The sequence below is a fragment of the Hypanus sabinus genome, unplaced genomic scaffold (genome assembly GCF_030144855.1).
Source record: "Hypanus sabinus isolate sHypSab1 unplaced genomic scaffold, sHypSab1.hap1 scaffold_1589, whole genome shotgun sequence".
NCBI lineage: Eukaryota > Metazoa > Chordata > Chondrichthyes > Myliobatiformes > Dasyatidae > Hypanus > Hypanus sabinus.
In genome coordinates, this window is record NW_026779668.1 from 34976 (window position 1) to 58998 (window position 24023).

General features: G+C 43.1%; 1 protein-coding gene across 1 annotated transcript; it reads left to right on the forward strand.

Moving 5' to 3' along the window:
* The first annotated feature begins 290 nt into the window (after nt 1–290).
* LOC132387171 (histone H2B-like) lies at nt 291–19903 on the forward strand. Its single transcript, XM_059959519.1, has 3 exons — nt 291–364; nt 6726–7232; nt 17811–19903. The coding sequence occupies exons 1-2, from the start codon at nt 291–293 to the stop codon at nt 7135–7137; spliced, it is 486 nt and encodes a 161-aa protein (XP_059815502.1). The 3' UTR covers nt 7138–7232; nt 17811–19903.
* Nucleotides 19904–24023: the final 4120 nt, after the last annotated feature.

Sequence of the window (24023 nt, forward strand, 5' to 3'; positions counted from 1 at the left end):
TCCGTGGACGCATCCGACCCCGCCACCACCGGCTCCCGCGAGCGAAATCGACGCTGCCAGTGCGATTCCACCAGCTCCCCGAACCCGACCATGGCGGTGGCCCGTCAGAAGCCTGTGCTTTGTTATTTCTGCGGCCTCAAAATACACCCCCGAAAACGCTGTCCAGCGCGAGAAGCGACCTGCTCCAGCTGCGGAAAGCGGGGCCATTTCGCCGAGGTCTGTAAGTCTAAACTGCGAGCGGAGTGCAGCACTGCTAGTGAGACGTGGGGGCCGCCATCTTGCATGCCCGGATGTTGGCGGTCTTCTTTGTCCGCGTCAGCATGCCCCACACCCGACCCTCGGATGCTTTCCGGGTACCCCGGATGTGAGCGGCCATCTTTGTCGGCGTCACCATACCCCGCCCCCGACCCTCGGATGCTTACCAGGTACCCCGGATGTGGGCGGCCATCTTTGTTGGCGTCAGCATGCCCCGCGCCCGACCAGCCGATGCTTACCGGGTACCCCGGCGGCTCGTCTCTGGCCACTGTGACCCTCGACCAAAGCGCCCCACACCAGCTTGCAAGTTCAATGATGGACATCCGGGTGGAGGGGCACAGGACTACATGCCTGTTTGACACGGGCAGCACTAAGAGTTTTATTCACCCGGACACAGTGCAACGCTGCGGACTCGCAACACGGCCAGTAAGTCAGAAGATCCATTTGGCTTCTGGGTCGCATTCCACAGACTTCCCGGCGGGTTGTGTAGCAACATTGGTGGTGCAAGGCACAGCATATCGGAACTTTGCGCTGCTGGTCATGCCTAATCTGTGCGCACCTGTGCTATTGGGGCTGGACTTCCAGAGCCATCCCGAAAGTGTGACTCTGGTATATGACGGGCCCCTCCCACCACTCACTGTCCGGAATCCTCAGTTCTGTGGAACTTCATCACTGCTGACCACACACACACACAGCGGCACACACATCCCATCCAGCACGACAGCTGCGCTAACGACACCACTTGCAGTCTCTCCACTCTCCAGGTCCCTCCCCCACCGTTGTCAGCCAACCTGACCCCGACTGTAAACCTGTGACGACTAAAAGCAGGCGGTACAGTGCGGGGGACAGGGCCTTCACTCAGTCAGAGGGGCAGTGGCTGCTCAGGGAGGGGATCATTGAGCCAAGCACAAGCCCTTGGAGTGCCCAGGTGGTTGGATGGCGGCCCCAACCCCCCCTCACGAACTCCTATTCTCTTTTCCCAGGAAGTCTGTCACTGGGACCACTCTACCTGTTTGGCTGACGTCCCCGGGGCCAGTGCTGCTCCGGAAACATGTGAGCAACAATAAATACTCCCCGCTGGTCGAGAGGGTTCACCTTCTGCATGCGAACCCCCAGTATGCCGACGTGGTTCTACCTGATGGGCGGGAGGACACGGTCTCCATCCGCGACCTGGCGCCCGCAGGTGCAGCAGACCACTACCCTGAACACTCTCAGGTAACTATGAACCCTGTACCCGAGGTGACACCGCGCTCACCAGGCCCTACATAGACTCCTCATGACACCTATATACCAGGTGCCTCGCACATGCATGAGCTGGAACCAGCACAACCTCCGTCTCCTGTGCAATCACCAATATCGCCGGCATCGGTGCAATCACAGCCGGTGCTACGTAGATCGCAGCGACAGATTCGACCACCTGATAGACTTGACCTGTAAGAAACTTCGCCACATGAGTACACGTTTAAACAAAGTGTAGGGGGGGGGGTGAATGTGGTGAACTATTTGCCTGTCTGGACACGCTCCTCCCACAGGCCCCTGTATAAAGGCGATCGAGGTCTGATCCTCTCCCTCATTCTCCAAGATGTAGTATGATGGTCACTCGCTGCTGGTTCCTTCTTCAGTCAATTAAAGCCGATATCTCGCCTTACGTCTCAGAGTGAGTTATTGATGGTGCATCAACCACCTCACACCAGCTCCTCAGCCACCACTTTACCTGGGGTTTAGAAGGCGCCAGAAGCGTGGTCTATATATCCTAATATCAGTCTTATCCTGTTCCTCTATGTGACCGGACTTTCATTACCCTCGCGACCCAGAGGAACAATTGTTCTGATGAATTAACCCTCTTATCACTGGAAGTGACTGCCCCCTCGCCCACCAACTGCTGTGTGTGAGGGCGCTCGCACTGGTCACGGGGCCGGGGAGCGACAGACCGAGTTTCTCGGGTATTTCCGGAATGGAAAAGCACTTCCTATAATTTAAAGCATGAGAATCAGCAAATTCCCAGAAAACCTTCAGTGTGTACGTGTTGTGTGAGGGAGGTTTTTTTTTTTCCGCTCGAGCGCTGTGCTGCGGATAGGAAATTGCCGGGCCTAGTAAAGTGAAGGCGGAGAACAACACAAAGACTCTTCTAAGAGCCACCCAACACCTCACAGAGGGAGCCGTGTCCACAACCTTTTAATTATTTTTATCGATATATTTGGCTGAGTTACTTTTGAAGCAGATTAATCCATGATACAATTAATGGTACATAACATGAAAAAGTAATCAAGCACCGTTGCTGGGTGCTCTGAAATTGGCGGGCGATTTGAAATTAATCCTGCGCCAATCACACTGTAATCTGATTGCATGAAGTCCGACAGCCAGTAAATTCCTAGGAATCTTTCACTATGTACGTGGTGTGTGAGGGAGTTTTCTTTCCCCTCTCTGGAGCTCTGTGTTTCGGATAAACCATTGGAAATTGCCGGGCCTAGTAAAGTGAAGGCGGAGCTGGACGATGAGAGGCCGTTCTCGGCTCTGTCCGTCACTCTGACTCTGTCTCCTCCCCTCCCCGCTCTGTCTCTCTGTGTGTTTCTTGGGCAGGAGTAGTGGCAGAGGATTGGAGGATGGGTTATGTTATCCAGTAACTTGGGAAAGGATCGAAGGAAAACCAAACATTGTTCAGATTCTGGAGGGTCTCGGCCTGAAACGTCGGCTGTTTACTGTTTCTCACAGATGCTGCCTGGCCTGCTGAGTTCCCCCAGCACTGTGCGTGTATCGCTGCAAGGAAAAGCCTGGGAGCTGAGTCAGGTCTGCTGCTGCAGTTCAATCATTAAAGACTCGGCTGACAATTTCAATGCCCGGCTCAGCAAATACGCAGATCCCTTTAAAGTGTGAAAAAATGTAACTAGCAATACAACAGGACGGTGATCAATGAGCTCAGTGATTTGAGGAATGTGAGATAGAAACATGGAAAATAGGTGCAGGAGTAGTCCATTCTGCCCTTCGAGTCTGCAAACAAGAACAAGAGATGTTCCATTGTCATTCACGAACCAGGGCAGAACTGCCGTGGGGAACGGTCGGTCCCTGGGAGTGCTGTAAAACAGAGATATCGGGGTGCAGATATCGAATTCCTTCAAAGTGTAAACACAGGTAGGCAGGACGGAGAAGAAGGTGTTTGCCACACCAGCATTCGTCGGGAGAGTTTTGGACACTAGGCCGTGACGTCACATTACATCTCTCCCAGCCTTGGGGAAACGACTCTTGGAGCATGACGTACATTTATAGTTGCCCTGTGAGCAGAGGGTGACATTAAACTGGAGAGGGTGCAAAAAGGATTTAACAGGAGGCTAGATAGGCTGGAAATTCCTCATCAGAGTGTATGTGACATTCGAGAGGTTGATAAAATAATGGCAGACATTGATATGGTCAGTAGTGAATCTGTTATCTCCAGGGTCATGGAGTTGGACGCTAGAGATTCCAGGTATAAAGTGAGAGAGGGAAGATTTAAATGGGACCATGAGGAGCAGGTTTTGTACACAGAAGGCGCTAATTACATGGAACAAACTACCTACAGTGATGGCATAGGTCGGCACCATTGCAATATCTCTTGCACTGTGGAGAGGGAAGTTTTACAGGGACATGGGGCAAATAGAGGTAACTGAGAATGGTTTTGTTTGTCCACTTTGTCAGCATGGATGTGTTGGGCTGAAGGGCCTGTTTCTGTGCTGCACAACTCAGTGACAAAGTCTGTTGCTCTGGCAGAGTGGGACGGACAGTGTTAGTAGTGAGAAGGTTTGGGGGATGTAGAGAGGAGAGTGAATGGTTGAGGATGGGGCGGATGGAAAAGAATGTGCGGAAAAGTGAGATCACCTATTCCCAGGATCAAACTGTAAGAGTCATTTCCACATGGGGATGTTCAAAGGGACCTGGGTGTCATTGTAAACAAATCACTTGAGTTAACATGCAGATACAACAAGTAATGAGAGGGGCAAACAGTATTTTGTCCTGTGATCCAGGAGGAGTGGAGAAGAGGGGTACAGATATCTCGGTGGGTTCTGTAGGGTCCTGGTGAGAGCACACCTTGAATGTAGTGTCCGTGTTTGGTCACACTTCCTCAGGAAGGATATCCCTGCAATAGAGGGAGTGCAGTGACTGTTCCCCGCACTGACTGTGCTGGTTCCAGGGATGGAGGGTTGGTTATGTGAGAGGACAGTGAGTGGACCGGGTCTGTATTTCTTGCAGTCAATGAGAAAACGAGGAAATCTGTTAGATTCTTTCAGGATGTGACAGACAGTAGGCAAGGAGTATCTTTCCCCTGAATGAGAGTTCCAAAACTGAGGAAAATACCCTCAGAATGAGGTGTAAATCGCAAACACGAGAGAATCTGCTGATGCTGGAAATCCAAAGCAACAAAAGATGCTGGTGGAACTCATGAGGACAGGCAGCCTGTATGCCAAAGAGTAAACAGTTAACACTTCGGGCCAAGACCCTTCCATCAGATCACAGTGTGAAGGTTCTCAGCCCAAAGCATCATTACTCTTTTACATCAGAATGCGGTGACATGCATTCAGGATGGAAATGGAATTATATCTCTTTAATCAGAAAATGAAGAATTTCTGTATTCGCTGTATAAGTAATCTGGAGCCTCAGGTGCTGGGTTGTGTCAAAGCTGAGATCACCAGTCTCTGGGAGAGTTTTCGTCACTCAGTCCATAAGGCCACAAGATATAGGAGCAGAATTCAGCCATTTCGCCCATCGAGCCCGCTCTGCCATTTCATCATCACTGATCAATTTATCCTCTTATCTTCCCTTGTATCCCTTTATGCCCTGACCACTAAAGAATCTATGAATCTCTGCCTATACCCAGTGATTTGACCTCTCCTGCTGCCTGTGGCAAAAATTCCACCGATTCACCACTCTCTGGCTGAAGGAATTCCTCCTGCTCTCCATTCTGAAAGGATATTCTATTTTGAAGCTGGGTGGTCTGGCTTTAGACACTCCCACCACAGGAAAAATCCTCTCCACATCCACTCAATCAAGCCCTTCCACTATTTGATAGGTTTCAATTCGGTAACTCTTCTTTCTCCAACGTCACGGGGAAGAGAGGCCCAGAGCTATGAAACGCTTTTCATATGACAAGCCATTTAATCCTGGTAAAATTCTCCATTTGTGACGTCATGTCAGCAGAAAAAGTTCTGGATTTCAGAGATTTTTGTATTTTGGAATTATGGACAAATCTGTAAACCTCAATCATTAACCCATGCTATCCCAGGCACACAGATGCAAAATAAAGACAGATGTAAATTTAAAGCAGGAAAGTGGAACCTTACGAGGAGGTGAAGCCTGATTACAAGGCCTCAGAACATTGTACTCTCCAAATGGTCAAAATACAGCCAAGTAACAAGTTCGAAAATACCCACAACATGCAGTATTACAGTGCCTCTGATTATCTTCGTCCATGGGATAAACACAAGCTGGGTCTGATCAACCCTGGCTCGGTCACCTGGGCAAGAGAGTCTCATGATTAACGACCCGAAACCCCCAATGACCCCAGGTTGCAGTACTGATGATGTGTCCCTTTGCACACCCGGTTCTTTAAGCCAAGTGGGAGTCAGGCCACGTTAATGAAAGGCATCGGCTAGATTAAATTGGCTCCACTACACTACCCTATCCACCATAGTCCCACATATCTCACCATACTAAACTCCACAGCTTTATCTCTTCCAGCCTGACATATACATCCACCAGCCCTACCCTCAAACCCAATCCTAAGAAGGGGCACCCACCGCTTCTAACCCTGGCCACACACCCACAAACCCGAAGCCGAGTGTACGGAGGAGTAAGATCCAACAAAGGCAAGTGTTGGACCTGGTGGATGAAGGCATGGGCCGGATCAATGTGGCAGCGTTGCGTGAGACTGAATCGAGAGTGACGAGATGAAGAAGCACAAGAGGGGTGATTCTCCGACTGCCCGCATAATCTCTTTGTTATTTTGATTTTGTTCTGATAGTCCTCTGTCTATTTGAATATGTTGGTATAATTCATATTTAATTCCAGTGTTTCTTGTCAATGTTGTGTCTGATGAAATGTGTCTGTGAATGCTGCTACAAATCCGTTGTTCCTTTCTCCTGTGTGCATAAATAAACTCGATTTGAACTTTACTTTGAAATGTCCAAATCTCTCCTTCGCTCTCCTGCTGCCTTGTGTCATGAACTGAACGTCTTCGTGTTTAATTTTACAATATTTCATCTAATTTTATTTTCATACTGCTTTTGAAATTTGCGTTTCCCTTTTCAATTGCAGCACACACCCCCGCCTGTCTCTGCCCTCTGTCCTTCCTCCTGTATTAAACGCAGCGCGAACCGTCACACATTGGTGCCGCTTCCCATCCCCCAGCGTTCCGCTTGGTGATTCCTTTCTCCAAGCAGCCAATCGGAATGCTCAGCGTCACCATTCTAATTAACATACTATTTTGTGCGCTGCCTATTTAGTCCGAGCTCCGAACAGTTTCTGATTATTATTGTGTTTGAAACCGACGGGGAAGTGCCTGATCCTCCGAAACCCGCTCCCAAGAAGGGCGCCAAGAAAGCTCCGTCCAAACCGGCGAGCAAGTCTGGCAAGAAGCGCAAGAGGTCGAGGAAGGAGAGTTACAAAGTGATGAAGCAGGTTCTCCCCGACACCGGCATCTCCTCCAAGGCCATGAGCATCATGAAATCATTCGTGAACGATATCTTCGAGCTCATCGCGGGTGAGGCTTATCGCCTGGCCGACTACAACAAGCGGTCCACCATCAGCTCCCGGGAGACCCAGACCGCCGTGCGCCTGCTGCTGCCCGGGGAGCTGGCCAAGCACGCCGTTTCCGAAGGGACAATGGCGGTGACCAAGTACACCAGCTCCAACTGAAGACAAGTTTACTGACAAAACAAACGGGAAAATCAAAGAATCTTTTAAGAGCCACTCACGGTTTCATTAAAAGAATATTGCGACTTGGACTTGAGGTAAGCTTGAAAATTGCTTTTTGATGCGCTCATTCAGAATCTTATCTCCGTTACTCAGAAATTGCTGTCCACTATTCAGCAGAATCCAGATTTCTCTGTTACATTCCTGCGTACTGCACAGGCATGGAATCATGACGCACTCCTTCCCTGTCATTTCCTCTCGGTCATCAGGTTTCTCTGAAGAAGACACTAATTATTGCTTCTGGTTTAATAACCGTGAAGAATGCGGTTCTTTGAGCTTTGTCCAATTTTTGTTACCTCTCTTAACCCCATTCCAACCCGAGAGCTGAACACTCACGGTTTGTTCAGACTGTATTTGTTAAAGCCCCACTTTCTGAAGGCCCATCCGTTGGTAAACTGACTTGAGTTTACACAACGACCGTCCGCGAACATTTATAAATTGAAAGAAATCGGTGAACTAAATCTCCAGATACCGTGGCAATATTAACTACACTTAGTTTAAATCTGTTTCACCAATCATAAACGTCCCGCTACATTTCTCCAGACTGTGTATGAAGGGAGAATACGCATATTTCCGGAAGCCAGAATTTTTCACGGTCAAGACTCCAAGTTTATTTCTGATTTATCAAATCTATCTGACGTTGTATGTGTTCAGGAAACCTGGCTTCCCACATTTAAATTCTTCCTTCCAGGATTATATTGTAATTAGGCGTGATAGATTATTTCGTAGAGAAGGTGCTATTGCAAATTTTATACAGAAAGGGAGAAGGCATACAGTTGTGGATGTGAATGAAATGTATGAGACACTTGTAGAAGTATTTGATTCAACAGGGAGCGACATTAAAGAGGTATATTATTATAACCATGGTGGAAAGCTTTCGATTGATGTGTTAGAGTATATGTAGCTCCAGCTCACTGAGGGTTGTATGGTTGGGGCTTTTAATGCATAGACTTCACTGTGGGCTTGTTCTCAGAATGATGGTGCTTGTTTGATTGCAGAAGAGTTTTAGATATTTCACTGTGTCTAACTGGTGGGAGAGTTATGAGATTTAATGTTCATAATAGTTCTGAAATTGCTGTAAATTTAACTTTGGTTTCAAACATTCATTCTGCAGTGAGTGAGTGGTATGTCATGGGAGATGAAACATTGGGGAGTGATCATTTTCCTCTATTTATAAGCCTGGGTTTAGACCAAGATGCCTCTTTGAGGAGGTGGAATTTCGGTAAAGCAAATTGGAGAAGTTTTAATGTTTTATGTGATGAATGGAACATCTGTTTGGATGGAATGGAGAGCATGATGTCGATTTCTGCAAAGAAAGGTTGTCACGTTATTCCTCAAATTTGCTGGAAGAGACTCATATTAAAAAGTGCATTAATAGGAGAAAATCTGTACCATGGTGGACGGAGGAGTGTGCAGAGGCAATTATTGAGAAAAATGTGGCATTTTGGAAAGTTAAGAAGTATCACTGTCCGCGTGATCTTATTAAGTGTAACAGGTCACAGGCCGTGGTGAGGAAAGTAATGAAGGTTGTGAAAAATATTTACTAGAGGTCATATTGTGCTAGAATTCGAAGGACTATTAAACTTGGAGGTGTTAGGGGAATGATAAAGAAAATGGGGGTGAGGGATTCATAGGGACCCAGTATTGATTAAAGAAGGTGATACAATTGTGACTGAAACGGAGAGGGTTTAGTTACTGGCTTGGTCATTTGCTGTAACTCATAATCAAAATAATGAAGAGACTAAACAATGTAGGGATAAGCTGTTAAGTGAATACCCAGACGTGTTGGAAACCTGCTGTAGCAATGACAGTGAAGTAGAGTTTTATTTGTGTGAATTTAGGAAAACGATTATTAATACTGGGCTGACGGCTCCAGGAAAGGATGATATATGTTATTGCATGTTTAAACGTATGGCCGGAGCTCTTTGGAGATAATATTACATTTTTGAATCCTATTTGGCATTCAGGCCATCATCCCTCCTCATGGAAAATTGCAATTGTAGTGTCTATTCAGGATCCTGGTAAACCCCTGTTGGATCCTCCTAGTTATAGATAAATATTCCTGATGTCCCATTTGTGTAAACATATGGGATATATGGTATTAGAGTGGTTGAATTATTTTTTGGAAAAGGGAGGGGACATGTTGTTGTTAATATACTGGATTAGTTTGAGGGGAGAAGTGCTGGTTCAACAGCACATGTCCCAAAAGCAGTCAATGTTTTTATGCAGAAATCTCAGCATCTACTTCAACACAGCAAGCTTCCAGAAACAATATAGTCAGTGGAAATGTCAATCCATCGCCTCCTATATTGTCGCGATGAGGCCACACTCAGGTAGGAGGAACAACACCTTGTATTCTTGCTGGTCAGCCTCCAATCTGATGGCATGAACATCGATTTCTTGATCGTCCGGTCATGCCTCCCCTCCCTCATCATTCCCCATCCACTTTTCCCTCTTGTCGCCTGCCCATCACCTCCCTCGGGTGTTTCTCCCCCCCCCTTTCTTTCTTCCACGCCCTTCTGTTCTCTCCTATCAGACTCGCCCTTCTCCAGCCCTGTAGCTCTTTCACCAATCAACTTCCCAGCTCCTTACTTCATCTCTCCCTCTCCCAGTTCCAGTTATCACTTTGTGTTTCTCTCTCCCCTCCCCCACCTTTAAATTTACTCCTCATTGTTTGTTCCCCAGTCCTACTGAAGAATCTTGGCCCAAAATGTAAACTGTACTTTTATCCACAGATGCTGCCTGGCCTGCAGAGTTTCTCTAGCATTTTGTGTGTTCTTGGATTTCAATAACTGCAGATTTTCTCCTCTTTATTACTCAATGTCAACAGGCATTCTGTATGACAACTGTCGAAGTCTCACTGCAGATATGAAACTCGAGGTTCGGCAGATGCTGAGAATAAACTGCAAAGTAACACACAAAGTACTGCAGGAGCTCAGCAAGTCGGGCAGCATCTCAGCAGAGAAATAAACAGTCTAGGTAGGATGAAGTGTTTGGGCCCACAATATTCACGGTTTATTCCTCTGCATAGATGCTGCTGGGGCTACTGAGACCCGCCAGCATTTTGCAAACATAAACTTCTTTTTTTTTCAGTCAATCAGTTTCCAGATGTTGCTGAACTTTCATTTGTAGCCTCATCCTCCTGCTCTGGTTCCCTCTTTCTACTCCCCATCAACTCGAACCTCCATCACATCTAGAGCCTCCTTTTTGCTGACCCCACTTGTTTCTGCTCCATCGAATATTTACCCACCATTCTGCTCATACCTTAGAGGAGAGTATTGTATTGCAACAGTCTGGCTGTGTGAGGCACGGCCCTTCAAAATCAGTGAAAATCACCCAAAACAGTGAATGGAGAAGGGCAGAGCCTATATTACCAGCAATATCGAGGAGCAGATAGGGAAACAGATTCTGGAAAGGTGTAAGAATAACAGAGTTGTCATGATGGGAAATTTTAATTTGCCAAATATAGATTAGCATCTTTCTAGAGCAAGGGTTTTTATGAGGTGGAGTTTGTTAGGTGTGTTCTGGAAGGCTTCTTGACACAATACGTAGTTAAGCCTACAAGAGGAGAGGCTGCACTTGATTTGAAATGAACTTGGTCAGGTGTCAGATCTCTCAGTAGGAGAGCATTTTGGAGATAGTGAATATAATCCTTTCTCCTTTACAATATCATTGGAGAGATATTCGGAGCAGACAAGTTAGAAAAGAATGTAATTTGAAAAAGGGGAATTATGAGGCTATCAGACAGGAATTTGGAAACAAATGCTCTCAAGGAAAAGTACGGTAGTGTGGCAAATGTTCAGGGAATACTTGAGTGAAGTTCTGCAATAGTTACGTTCCCATGAGACACGGAAGTGATGGTAGTGTGCAGAAACTCTGGTGTACAAAGGCTGGTCAAGAAGAAAAGAAAACATTACTTCTTACTTCTCCTGACAGTAAGAGTGTTCACTTTGATTTGTAAATATGTGGATTTCATCTCCAGGCACAGTGAGGATATAAAATCCCCATTTGAATACACTCAGATATGAACTGATTGTTCATAGTCACAGTGCATTGATTACTCTTCACAAACATGTCTATCCAAATAGAAACTATTTGCGCCATTGCAAAATACTCCACTTGAGGTTCCTCCCCTCCCTGAATCACAATATATAGGGGACAACCACCTAAATCTGATACAGCAGCTCAAAGAAAGCAACTTCCATTTCTTTGTTACAGGTACATCTGATTTTTCTGAGTCTTTCTGAAGTAATTATTGTCAAGCATTAAATGTAGATGGCTTCATTGGTAAATTGGAAGATGAAGAAACAATTGATGGAGCTGTGGATAGTGTGGAGGACTGGCAATAAATACAGCAAAATGTAGATCAATTGCAGATATAGGCTGGGAAATGGCAAATGGAATTTGACCCAGATAAATGTGACGAATTGCACCTCAGTAAGGCAAACGCAAGACAGAACACTGTTATGGGCAAGGTCCTTTAGTGTTGCTGAGCAGAGAGATCATGGCATCCTAGTTCATTGCTAGTTGTAAGTAGCTACACAAGTTGGTATGTTGTTTAGAAATAGGCTTACAACATGCTTGTATTTATTATTCGAAGCATTTAGCTCAATAGTCATGTTCCTACTTTGTAAGACTCTCGTTGGGCCACATCTGGATGACTGCATACATTTCTGGTTGCCCCACACTTGGAAGGATGTGGAGGCTTTGGAGAGGGTGAAGAATATGTTTACCAGGATGCTGCTTCATTTAGAGGGTGTGTGCTATCACAGGAGGCGTAATAAAATGTTGTTTCCACTGGAGCTCCAAAGGCTGAGGGGTGATCTGATAGAGGATTGCAGGAAGATGGATGGTATGGACATGGTATAGGCAGGAAGGATTAGTGTTTGGGTGTTTTTGATTTGCTTTATAGCTAGTTCATCACAACATTGTGGCCCTAATGGCCTGCTGTTGTGCTGTACTCTTCATTGTTCTATGTTCTCCTTAGTTCTCAAATTATTTTCATAGCAAACTGACCCATTTGACAGTTACCTTGTAGCTGTTGGTTAAATCCTTTGCGATTTACAATTTGCTATTTCTAAACTCAAGGTAAAGATTCCATTTAGTATTTTAAATCTCTCACAATATCATTAGACATTTTGGATCTTAAACCACAAAAGCAGCAATGACGTTAAATTAGTTTCGTCTTTCCATGTTCATGAGATGTTCTTCTGCACACCATTGATTTAACATGTGGTAATTTAATAGCACCTTTCTGTCAGCTTAAACAGTCTGACATATCACAGAAACAAACGTTTTCACTGATAGAACTGCCAATGATCAAATGACTTATCTTTAAACGCTTTAAACTCTTGTACATGAAAGTGGCTGAAGGCTCTGATATTCTCAATCCACCATGCCTGGTACAAATGATCAATCCATGGTCAAAGTCACTAAGATCTCATTTCTCTCCTATGTTGTTGTTTGGTCTCAACAACAAATGAATCTCTTGACCATTCTTGCATGCTTTTATGCATTAAGTTTCATCGACAATATTGGATGATGAGATATCGGCACTAACAAGAGTAATGGGATGTACGGGTGTTCCTAATAAAGTGGCCACTGAATGTACTATGCTCTGCTTGGGCTGTCCTGAACCATTTCTCTGTCATTGAGGTATTTTAGAAGTAGAGTTTCTGATAAATTGGAAACACAGCAACCAACCTCACACATGCAGCAATGTTATGCCCTGATAGAAAGGAAAATGACTCAAAACCAGGGAGAACTTGCCCATCTTTTCCAAGGTATATGGAAATCACTCAAGAGGCTTTAACATATCTGCCTGGATTCATTCAGGATGGCATTGAAATAGCATCCTAGAATTTGAACTGTTCACTCGATTGGACCTCAAACCCACGCTATAGCCTCAAGGAAATAATCACACCACCTTGTCACTCTTGACACTGTTAAGAACTCAGCATAGAAACAACTTTAGGGAAATGGAAAACAATCAGCTCAGCAAAGGCAGCAGTACAGGAACTTACAGCTCATACTGAATGGAATCTAAATTCATACTCTCTGTGATTAAAGAAGAGAATAGTAAATTTAATGTTATTCTATCTACAATTGAAAGGTGTCCTGAAGTTGTCTTCAAGGCTACCAGAGTCTGTACTTCTGCAGATAATCTATTACCTTCAGTGACAGTGTCTGATTGTACAAGACAATATGTGGGAACCGAATTCAGCACAGATATACTATAGCCCATTGTTGAACACACACAACTTAAACTAGAAAAATACAGTATTGCCTTTAAAACTGATCTGATTTACTGTCCCAGCTATCCAAAGATAAGTCATCCTTGTCATATAGTAGTATGTCTGTATTCATTTTACCTGTATTCTCAGTTTTCTGAAATATCCTCCCTCTCAATTTGTAGTTTCCAAAAGTCATAGGAGCAGAATTAGGCCATTTAGAACCAACGGGTCTGCCCATCATTCCATTTTGGATGATTTATTATCCCTCTCAACCCCATTTGCTTCCCTTGCTGCGGAACCTATCACAAACATATTAATGAATAATCTATCAACCTCTGCTTTACCCATCCCCAATTACATAGCTTCACAGCTGTCTGTGGCAAGCAATTCCACAGATTCACCACCTTCTGGCTCGAGAAATTCCTCCTCATTCCTGTTGTAAAGGGACATACTTCTACTCCAAGGCTGTACCGTCTGGTCCCAAACTCCCCCACCACAAAATACATCCTCTCTACTTCGGCTCTATTTAGGTCTTCCAATATCCATAAGCTTTCAATGTCCTTCTTTTCTCTTTACCAGAGCTATCAAAAGTGAGATTTCTTCCTCCAGATAATTGCCTTCCAAAAAACTCTTGTCATCCTGGTGTTTCTCCTGCTGATTGTTAACACTGAGTTTTCCAAAGCCCGAGGGGTCAGACGACTTGATATCAGATTAAACAGTAATGCAGAGGGAATTTCTTCACAGGTAGGATTGTCTTAGCTCCACTTCTTTAACCAAACGAAACAACATTCCTCTGCAACTTGCTCCAACCACAGATCATTGATCGCACAAAGCACATAAAACTAAATATTGTCAAAAATAAGTGCATAAAATATAACTCACAATGCATGCAGTGTGCAGCACATTAAAAAAACAACTAACAGTAGAGAGCTCACTGTCCTGTGATGAGAGGTCGGTTGTGGCAGGGCATTCATTGGTTTTGTAACCTAATGGAAGAAGCCTATTACCCAGTCTAGCAGTCATAGTCCTCAAGCTCCAGTGCCTCCTTCCCGATGATTATAGGTCAAAGAGATTGGGAGATATGTGCCAGGGATCCTCAATGATGCTTTGGGCTTTGACTAAATCAAATGTGTCAGATCATTAATATTCCAAACAACATTTTATTTAAAGTCAAACATCTATTTTTTGATATAATGAACATACTGAAATGCAATAAAAAAACATTAATTTTTCCAAGTCAAATTGAGTTTATTCTTATTATCATAAGTTGAGTGAGGTACGGATTCAGTACCAAGGAAAATTTGCATGCAGCAACATCACAAAGATGAAGGGACAGACAGCACACAGAATATAGATTATGCATTAGGTCTACCTTAAGTCATGTCATATGCAATAAAGTCGATTTGCCATCATGAGTATATATTTTCAGAAGTTAATTGGCTGGAATAGTAATGAATGGGAGATTGGTTTGACTAGACAAAATAGATGAATGTCACTTGAGGCAGGCATCCCCAAGAGTGCTGAAAACATTGTCAATTACGATTTCCCACGAGACGTTACTCACGGACAGTTATACAAAATCGTGTAGGTCTTGTAATGGAAATGTTCCCATGATAGTTCAGGGTTTATTCACCGAGAAGATACTTTGATTGATGCACAAGAGGGGTGGGAGGTGGACGGGGTAATATTTTGGAAATATTTTCTGAGGAGCTGACTGGTCAAACTAAATAGTGAGAACTGGTGCCGAATACTTTCCTGTATTCAATGGTGGGTGAGGTTCACCAATGACGGACTGGGCCATATTTAGTACTTATTACAGGCTTTTCCGTACAATGGCATTGATGCTTCCATATCAGGCCAAGATGAAACTCGTCAATAAACTCTCTAACAGACATCTGTAGAAATTAATCAACGTTTCAGATAATAATTCAAATTTTGTCAAGCTTCCAAGAAAGCATAGCGTTTTTGGTGACATTCCAAATCTCCTCAAATTCCTATTGAAATATAGCCGCCGTCACACCTTCTTTACAGCTGTATCAATATTTTGGGTCCAGGTTAGCTCTCGGACATACTGGCACCCAGGATCTTAAAATAGCTCCCTCACTGCATTTCTGATTCCTCCGTGAGGATCAGTGTGTGTCATTCACTCAACTATTATGTGTCATCTGTCCTCATACCCGAACTCCGGAAAACACGTTGAGGAATTCTTCCATGGGCAAAAAGTCAATGGTCTGAGATAACTGAGCAGCAAGTTGACTTCACAATTCTTTGTTAATTGTCAATTCAAATATGAGCGAAAGTCTGAGAATCAGATTCCCACGACACAATAGGTGACTTTGTGGTTTGTTAGAAGTAAAGGTCTGTTAAGATCTATTAAGAACTGTGCATTCCAGTGATCCACCACTCTCTGAATAAATAAAACCCTACCCATCACATGCCCTTTGAACACACGCCTTCTCACTGTAAATGCCTGCCCTTTGGTATTTGACATTTCAACCCCGGGAATCAGATACTCCCTGTCTACTCTATCTATGCCTCTTTTAAACTTATAAATCTTCATCGGAATTCCCCTCAGGCTATGGTGCTCCAGAGGAAACAACTCACCGTCCTTTCCAATTGTATCCAGTCTCAATTGTAAGCCAGACTGACGCTGTGGAAATACAGCTCCAGAAATATGATTTTTATTTCTACAAGGAGCATGTGTGTGTGTGGCAAATATCCGTCGACATTTCCTGGTACATGCTTCAGAGCATCGACTGATGATAAGAGGATGCTCACCATGACACTGGAGTAAACTCCAGATGTCTCCTTCTCCTGTATAGTAAAGGACTTCAATTTGCTGCATCCTACTACAGGTTCTGAGTTATCATAATTCGAAAATGAGCAATGCTAAAAGTTCAGGTGCAACTGTTTTATTTAAATTTTCTGCCCATTACACTACTGGTGTTTTGGCAGCAATAAAGGTCTTCCTTCTTTGGCTGTGTTCAGGGCTTCCTTCATCATCTCAGTGTTACGCCTGTGACAATAGACAATAGGTGTAGAAGTAGACCATTCAGCCCTTCGAGCCTGCACCGCCATTTTGAGATCATGCCTGATCAATTACTATCAATACCCTGTTCCTGCCTTGTCCCCTAATCCCTTGATTCCCCTATCCATAAGATACCTATTTAGCTCCTTGAAAGCCTCCACTACCTTCCGAGGCAGTGCATTCCAGACCCCCACAACTCTCTTGGAGAAGAAGTTTTTCCATAACTCTGTACTAAATGACCTTTTTTAATGATCCTCTTTTTAAAACGTTTTTATTGCGTTTTCAAATAATTACAGAAAGAAAAACAAATATACCCTTAGCCCCTCCCCTCTAACAACCCTACAGAAAAAAAGAAAATGAAAAAAAAGAAAGAAAGCGAGAGTGCCTGTATATCTGAAGATCCCCACATGCTCCACGGAGTTCGTAATAACTTTATTATATATACTTGTTTCTTTCCCCAAATAACCAATTATTTTATCTTCGGAGCAGTCATTTGAGATCTTAAGCTGTGTTGCCTTTAAGGCATTTGTTTAGTTTATTATACTTTTGCTTTAGTAATTTGTTTGTTATCATTTTCTAGTTAAAGTTAAGGTTGTTTAAAGTAAATTTGTTTTCTGTGATATATAGCGGCATGCGATGACGTCACTCCCGGTTTCGCCGTGTGTTGTGGGAGAATACCGGTTTGGAGAAACAGGAAGGAGGGGGCTTATGTGTACAGTATCAGCGCGAGAAAAGTTTTCTTTCTACGCACGAGAAACATTAGTGAATCAACGCCCTAAGTTCATGAGATAATCGATATGTTGAATTAAAAATGTTAACGCTGATTCTGTTAAAAGTAATGATGATTGATAAAGTTTATGTTTTTTGTTATTTAAAGCGTTGCGGATAGTTTGTGTTGAAATGTATTTAAAGCCAGTCAATGGCATGGGTAGATTCTGACTGTATGTTGCACTTCAATGTAAGATTGTTGTTGTCGTTTTACTTTTGCAAGTGTTTATGATGTAAATGTGATGTCAAGAAGGAAACAAATACAGTATGTTTTTTGTATTGTTTTATCAACAGTTTTCACCATACCTTAATGTGGAAGAGTGAACATTAAATGGTTAATCTTACTGGGACCGCCTCATTGATTGGTTTATGCTTGGTGTTTAGTTCAGAGTTATTTTACAGCTGTGCGAGAACACTACATAAGCATTTACGAGAATGACACCATCTGATTTCAAATCCCAGAAAATCCTGCAGTCTCGTTCCTGCAGTTCTTCCATTGGAGTGAAAATCATATAGATATTGGAGATGATGTATGTTGCCGTATGTCGATTACAATAATGACATTTGTGCTGTTCATTTTTTTTCAGACAGCTGCACCATAGACCCTGAAAGTGACATCAGGAATATCTTCTCCGCAAGTTACAGTGAGCATCTGGGTTAAATCTGATCAACAGCACAAGGTCAGAAACTTAGTGTCACTACCAAAAGTTCCAGCCAATAGAAGTTCAACACTGTATAATGTGTGTTAAAGAAATGTGAAATAGTGCAACACTTGTAATAATAATTAACAATCAATGAAGCATACAAACAATGTGTTCTTCATTAGCATTTATTGTAAGACTGGAAGTGGTTACTACTGATATTGGCAACATTTATTCACCATACCTAATATCTGTGCTCTTGAGATTGTCCCCATTAAACACAAAATTATTATAAATAATTAATTTTAGACGTACTTATTTAAGACCATATGACATAAGAGCAGAATGAGATAATCTGGCCCATTGAATCAGCTCTGCCATTCAATCACTGATGATCCTTTGTTTTATCTCCTCCTCAACCCCATGAGAAAGTAAGGATACATGGGATCCAAGGAGACACTGCTTTGTGGATCCTGAACTGACTTACCCCAAGAAGGCAAAATGTGCTTGGAGACGGGTCATATTCTGCATGGAGGCCAGAGTCCAGTGTTGTGCCTCAGGGATCTATTCTGGGACTCCAACTCTTCGTGATTTTTATAAATGACTGAGACGAGGTAATTTAATGAGATGAGGCATTAATAAGATGCAAAACTGGGCTGAGAAATGGTAGATGGAGTTCAACCCAGATAAGTGTGGCCTGGTTCATTTTGGTAGGTCAAATATGATGGCAGAATGTAGAGTTAATGCCTAGACTCTTGGCAGTGAGGAGGATCAGAGGGATCTTGGGGTCCCAGGCCCAAATTTTCTTTAAATAACTATTTATGGTTCTTAGTAATTGTTCCATCCAAATAAGTAAGTTTATTTCTTACAATTTTAAAAGGAAGGTTAGTATTAATTGATACTAAATGATTCAATAGAATAAGTTCACTCTTATCCTGAATACTGACTAAAACTGGAGACAAAAGAATGTACGATAGCTAATAAAGTCTCAACATTAGGAATATAAAGCAAAAGGTCATCGGCATAATGCAAAATTTCTAAGGTAAGGACATGTTCGGCACAGCTTTGTAGGCTGGAGGGCCTGTATTGTGCAGTAGTTCCGTGTTTCTATGTTTCTATAATATCTGTTTCCTCAACATTTCATGTCCCTCCACCAATATTCCTAATATCTGCAAACCTGGCAGGAAAGCCATCTATTCCTTCATCTAAGTCATCATATACAGCATAAAAGTAAGTGGCCCCATAGGAACCCTGCGGATCACCACTAGCCACTGGCAGCCAACCAGAACAGGATCCATTTATTCCCACTCGCTGCCTCCTACCAATCAGCCAATGTACTACCCATGTTAGTAACATTCTTGTAATACCATGGGCTCTTAATTAAATGCGCAGCCTTCTGTGTGGCACTTGTGTCAAAGGACCTCTTAACGCCCAGATATACAAAATACACTGCATCCCCTTTATCTATCCTGCTGGCATTCTCATCAAATTATCGCAAAAGGTACATATTTTTAGCCAGATGGTGGAGGAATTATGGAATTCGTTGCCACATACAGTGTGGAGGCCCAATCATTGAAGGTGCTTAAGGAGGAGATTGATAGGTATCTAATTAGTCAGTGTATCAAGGGATATGGGGAAAAAGTCGAAAATTGGATCTAGATGGGAGAATAGTTCAGCTCATGGTGGAGTGGCAGAGCAGACTCAATGGGTCGAATGTAATATGAATTATTAATAGAGTAAACGAATAGACTATAACAGAGACAGTACTTAGCTCATGACGAATTAATGTTGTCACAAATAAAGTGACTATGAATCACTGATTATTTCTACTTGGCATAATTTATAATTATTTAATTATTTCTGGTTAAATATTGCTATATTTCTACACAATTCCTGCTTAGTATGAATGTAACGAGACCCAATTTCCTTCGGGATCCATAAAGTATGTCGTTCAGTCTGTCTGTCTGACTGAAGTTTCTGGCAGACTGAATTCCTTCCGATGGATCATTGCTGGGAGTGCTCGTTCCTTTTGGGCAGCTCGCCATCTACAACACAAGTTCAGAAATATTCATTTGTTACTGAAAGCATAGTACCTTAAAACCTGGAATACAACAAATGATTAATATTGAATAGGATAAAAAAAAACCTGACACATAAAGGTTTGGAACAAGAGGAAGTGGATTATGATGAATGTTAAATTGTGCCAATGCTTGAAATAAGGGATGGCAATAAATAAAGGGCAGCAAGAAGACCACAGACATGTCATCAGGTTTGAAGGACCATGTGCCTCAATGACACTGAGTTCTATGTTGTCTGGAGTCAGGGCCTTCTGCTTTAGCTCTTGGTAGTATCAGCCATACCTAACAGGTCAATAAGTAGAGGCCAGGCGAAGAGATGTCCATGGGTCTTGCCCGTTCAGGGTTTCAGTTCAGCAATAAAAATTCAGACTGGTAAATCAAAACTGGTCTGGAAAAGCAATAAAGAATAATTCTACATCTGAGTGTAACTGTATTCCTGAGTCTCCACATGAAATGCATACTAGACAGTAGAGAAAACTAAGTGGAAGTACTGACATGATGAAGGAAGCCCTGGACACAACCAGAGAGGAAGACCTTTATTGCTGCCAAAAACACCGGTAGTGTAATGGGCAGAAAATATAAATAAAACAGTTGCATTTGTCTTTCAGCATTGTTTGTTTTCGAATTATGATAACTCAGAACTTATAGTAGGATGCAGAAAATTTAATTCCTTTACTGCACAGAAGAAAGAGACATCTGGAATTTACTCCAATGTCGTGGTGAACATCCTCTTATCATCAGTCGTGTGCTCTGAATCATGCACCAAAAAATGCTGCTTGATATTTGCCACACACACATACTCCTTGCAGAAATAAAAATATTATTTCTGGAGCTGTATTTCCTCAGTGTCAGCTTGGCTTACAATTGAGACTAGATACAACTATTGTATTATACAATATTAATTAAAGTTCATAATGTGCTCCTTTGTTGCCTTTACATAGATCTAGTTTTATCAAGAGAACAGAAACATTCCCCGATATGTGACACAGCAGACTCTGCTTAGCTAATATTATAGACTGATTACTTTTGTTGAAAGTTATCAATATACGTTATCAAATGACAATTTTAATTAAATTACAAAGCAGTTCAAATCACTACAACAGGACTGACGATTTGGTATTCACTTAATGAGTGACATGTCAACAGAAACATTGAGAAAGTTTGTAGTATGATACCAAAGCAAAACGGATTATTGTGTAATGTGGGCATTGATTGCAAATTGATTGGAACTCATTGTCCTGTAATTCTGTTTGAGGCATCATGGTCGTGGAATTATGGAATTCACTGCCACATGCAGTGTGGAGGCCCAATAATTGAGGGTGTTTAAGGAGGAGATTGATGGGAATCTAATTAGTCAGGGTATCAAGGAATATGGGGAAAAAGTCGGAAATTGGAGATGGGAGAATACTTAACTTCATGGTGAAGTGGCGGAGCAGACTCAAGGGGCCGAATGGCCTACTTCTGCTCCTTTACCTTGTCTTGTCTTGACATGTGAATTATTAATATAGTAAATGAATAGACTAAACTCAGAAACAGTGCTTAGCAGATAACGAATTAATGTTGTCACGAATAAAATGACTATGAATCACTGATTACTTCCACTTGGCATAATTTATTATTATTTAATTATTTATGGTTTTATATTTCTATATTTCTACGTGGGCTTTTCTGCCGGCTTTCACTATTACGCTGTTACAGGAGTTCTAGCCTTTCTTCTGGTGCGTCTCAAGGAGCTGTTCCCCAGACCCTCTTTTATCCCCACTCATAGGGTCTCAGATGTCACTCAGGGTGGAATGATGCCATCCCCTAACCTGCCCACGTTGCCTGAGGGCTTCCATGAAGCAGAGTACTCAATACACAATTCCGCCTCCAAGAAACAATGACCTTTTCCGTGGCTTTGTATCGCTGGGGGCCAGGACATTCCAAACTTCTCTCTCTCATTTCCTGGGTCTCCTACCCTGACTTAATAGCGATCTTGCAATTCTCAAAAATGAAGAGGGAGAAAACAGAGAACTATCGACCTGTCAGCCTGACATCGGTGGTGGGAAAAATGCTGGAGTCCATTATTAAGGATGAAATAGTGGCATATCTAGATAGGAGTGATAGGATTGGCCCGATCCAGCATGGATTTACCAAGGGTGAATCATGCTTGACTAATCTGTTGGAGTTTTTCGAGGAAGTAACCAGGAAGTTAGGCGGGGGAGATGCAGTGGATGTAGTGTACCTTGATTTTCAGAAGGCATTTGATAAGGTCCCACATAGAAGATTGGTGGGTAAAATCAAAACTCATGGCATCGGGGGGAAGGCATTTACATGGATAGAACACTGGTTGGCAGATAGAAAGCAAAGGGTAGGTGTGAATGGGTGTTTCTCGGAATGGCAGGTGGTGACTAGTGGGGTGCCACAGGGCTCGGTATTGGGACCACAGCTGTTTACCACTTACGTTAATGATTTGGATGAAGGCATAAAAAATAACATCAGCAAATTTGCTGATGATACTAAGCTGGATGGCAGTACGACATGTGATGAGGATGCTGGGAGAATTCAGGGTGACTTAGATAGGCTGGCTGAGTGGGCAGATACTAGGCAGATGGCGTTTAATGTGAATAAGTGTGAGGTTATCCACTTTGGGAGTAAGAACAGGAAGGTAGATTATTATCTGAACGGTTTAGAGTTGGGTAATGGAGCAATAAAATGAGATCTCGGAGTCCTTGTTCATCAGTCACTGAAGGTGAATGAGCAAGTGCAGCAGGCAGTGAAGACGGCTAATGGAATGTTGGCCTTTATTGCAAAGGGAATTGAGTACAAGAGCAAGGAAATCCTTCTGCATTTGTACAGAGCCCTGATGAGATCTCACCTGGAGTATTGTGTACAGTTTTGGTCTTCAGGGTTAAGGAAGGACATCCTGGCTGTAGAGGAAGTGCAGCGTAGATTCACGAGGTTAATTCCTGGGGTGTCTGGACTGTCTTACGCAGAGTGGTTAGAGAGACTGGGCTTGTACACGCTGGAATTAAGGAGATTGAGAGGGGATCTGATTGAAGCATGTAAGATTATTAAGAGATTGGACTAGATAGTGGCAGGAAATATGTTCCAGATGCTGGGAGAGTCCAGTACCAGAGGGCATGGTTTGAGAATAAGGGGGAGGTCATTTAGGACAGAGTTAAGGAAAAGCTTCTTCTCCCAGAGAGTTGTGGGGGTCTGGAATGCACTGCCTTGGAAGATAGTGGAGGCCAATTCTCTGGATGCTTTCAAGAAGGAGCTAGATAGGTATCATGGATAAGGGAATCAAGAGATATGGGGACAAAGCAGGAACAGGGTATTGATAGTAATTGATCAGCCATGATTTCAAAATGGCGGTGCAGGCTTGTAGGGCCGAATGGTCTACTGCACCTATTGTCTATTGTCACAGGCGTAACACTGACATGATGAAGGAAGCACTGAACACAGCCAGAGAAGGAAGACCTTTATTGCTGCCAAAAACACCAGTAGTGTAATGGGCAGAAAATATAAATACAACCGTTGCACGTGAACTTTTAGCATTGCTCATTTTTGAATTATGATAACTCAGAACTTGCAGTAGGATGCAGCAAACTGAAGTCCTTTACTACACAGGAGAATGAGACATCTAGAGTTTACTCCAGTGTCATGGTGAACATCCTCTTATCATCAGTCGATGCTCTGAAGCATGTACCAGGAAATGTCGATGGATATTTGCCACACACACACATGCAGAAATAAAAATCATATTACTGGAGCTGTATTTCCTCAGCGAAAGCTTAGCTTACAATTGAGTCTGGATACAATTGGAAAGGACGGTGAGTTGTTTCCTCTGGAGCACCAGATCCTGTGTGGAATTCCGATGAAGGTTTATAAGTTTAAAAGAGGCATAGATAGAGTAGACAGGGAGTATCTGATTCCCGGGGTTGAAATGTCAAATATCAAAGGGCAGGCATTTAAAGTGAGAAGGCGTGTGTTCAAAGGGCATGTGAGGCGTAGGGTTTTTTTTTTATTCAGAGAGTGGTGGATCACTGGAATGCACAGTTCTTAATAGATCTTAACAGACCTTTACTTCTAACAAACC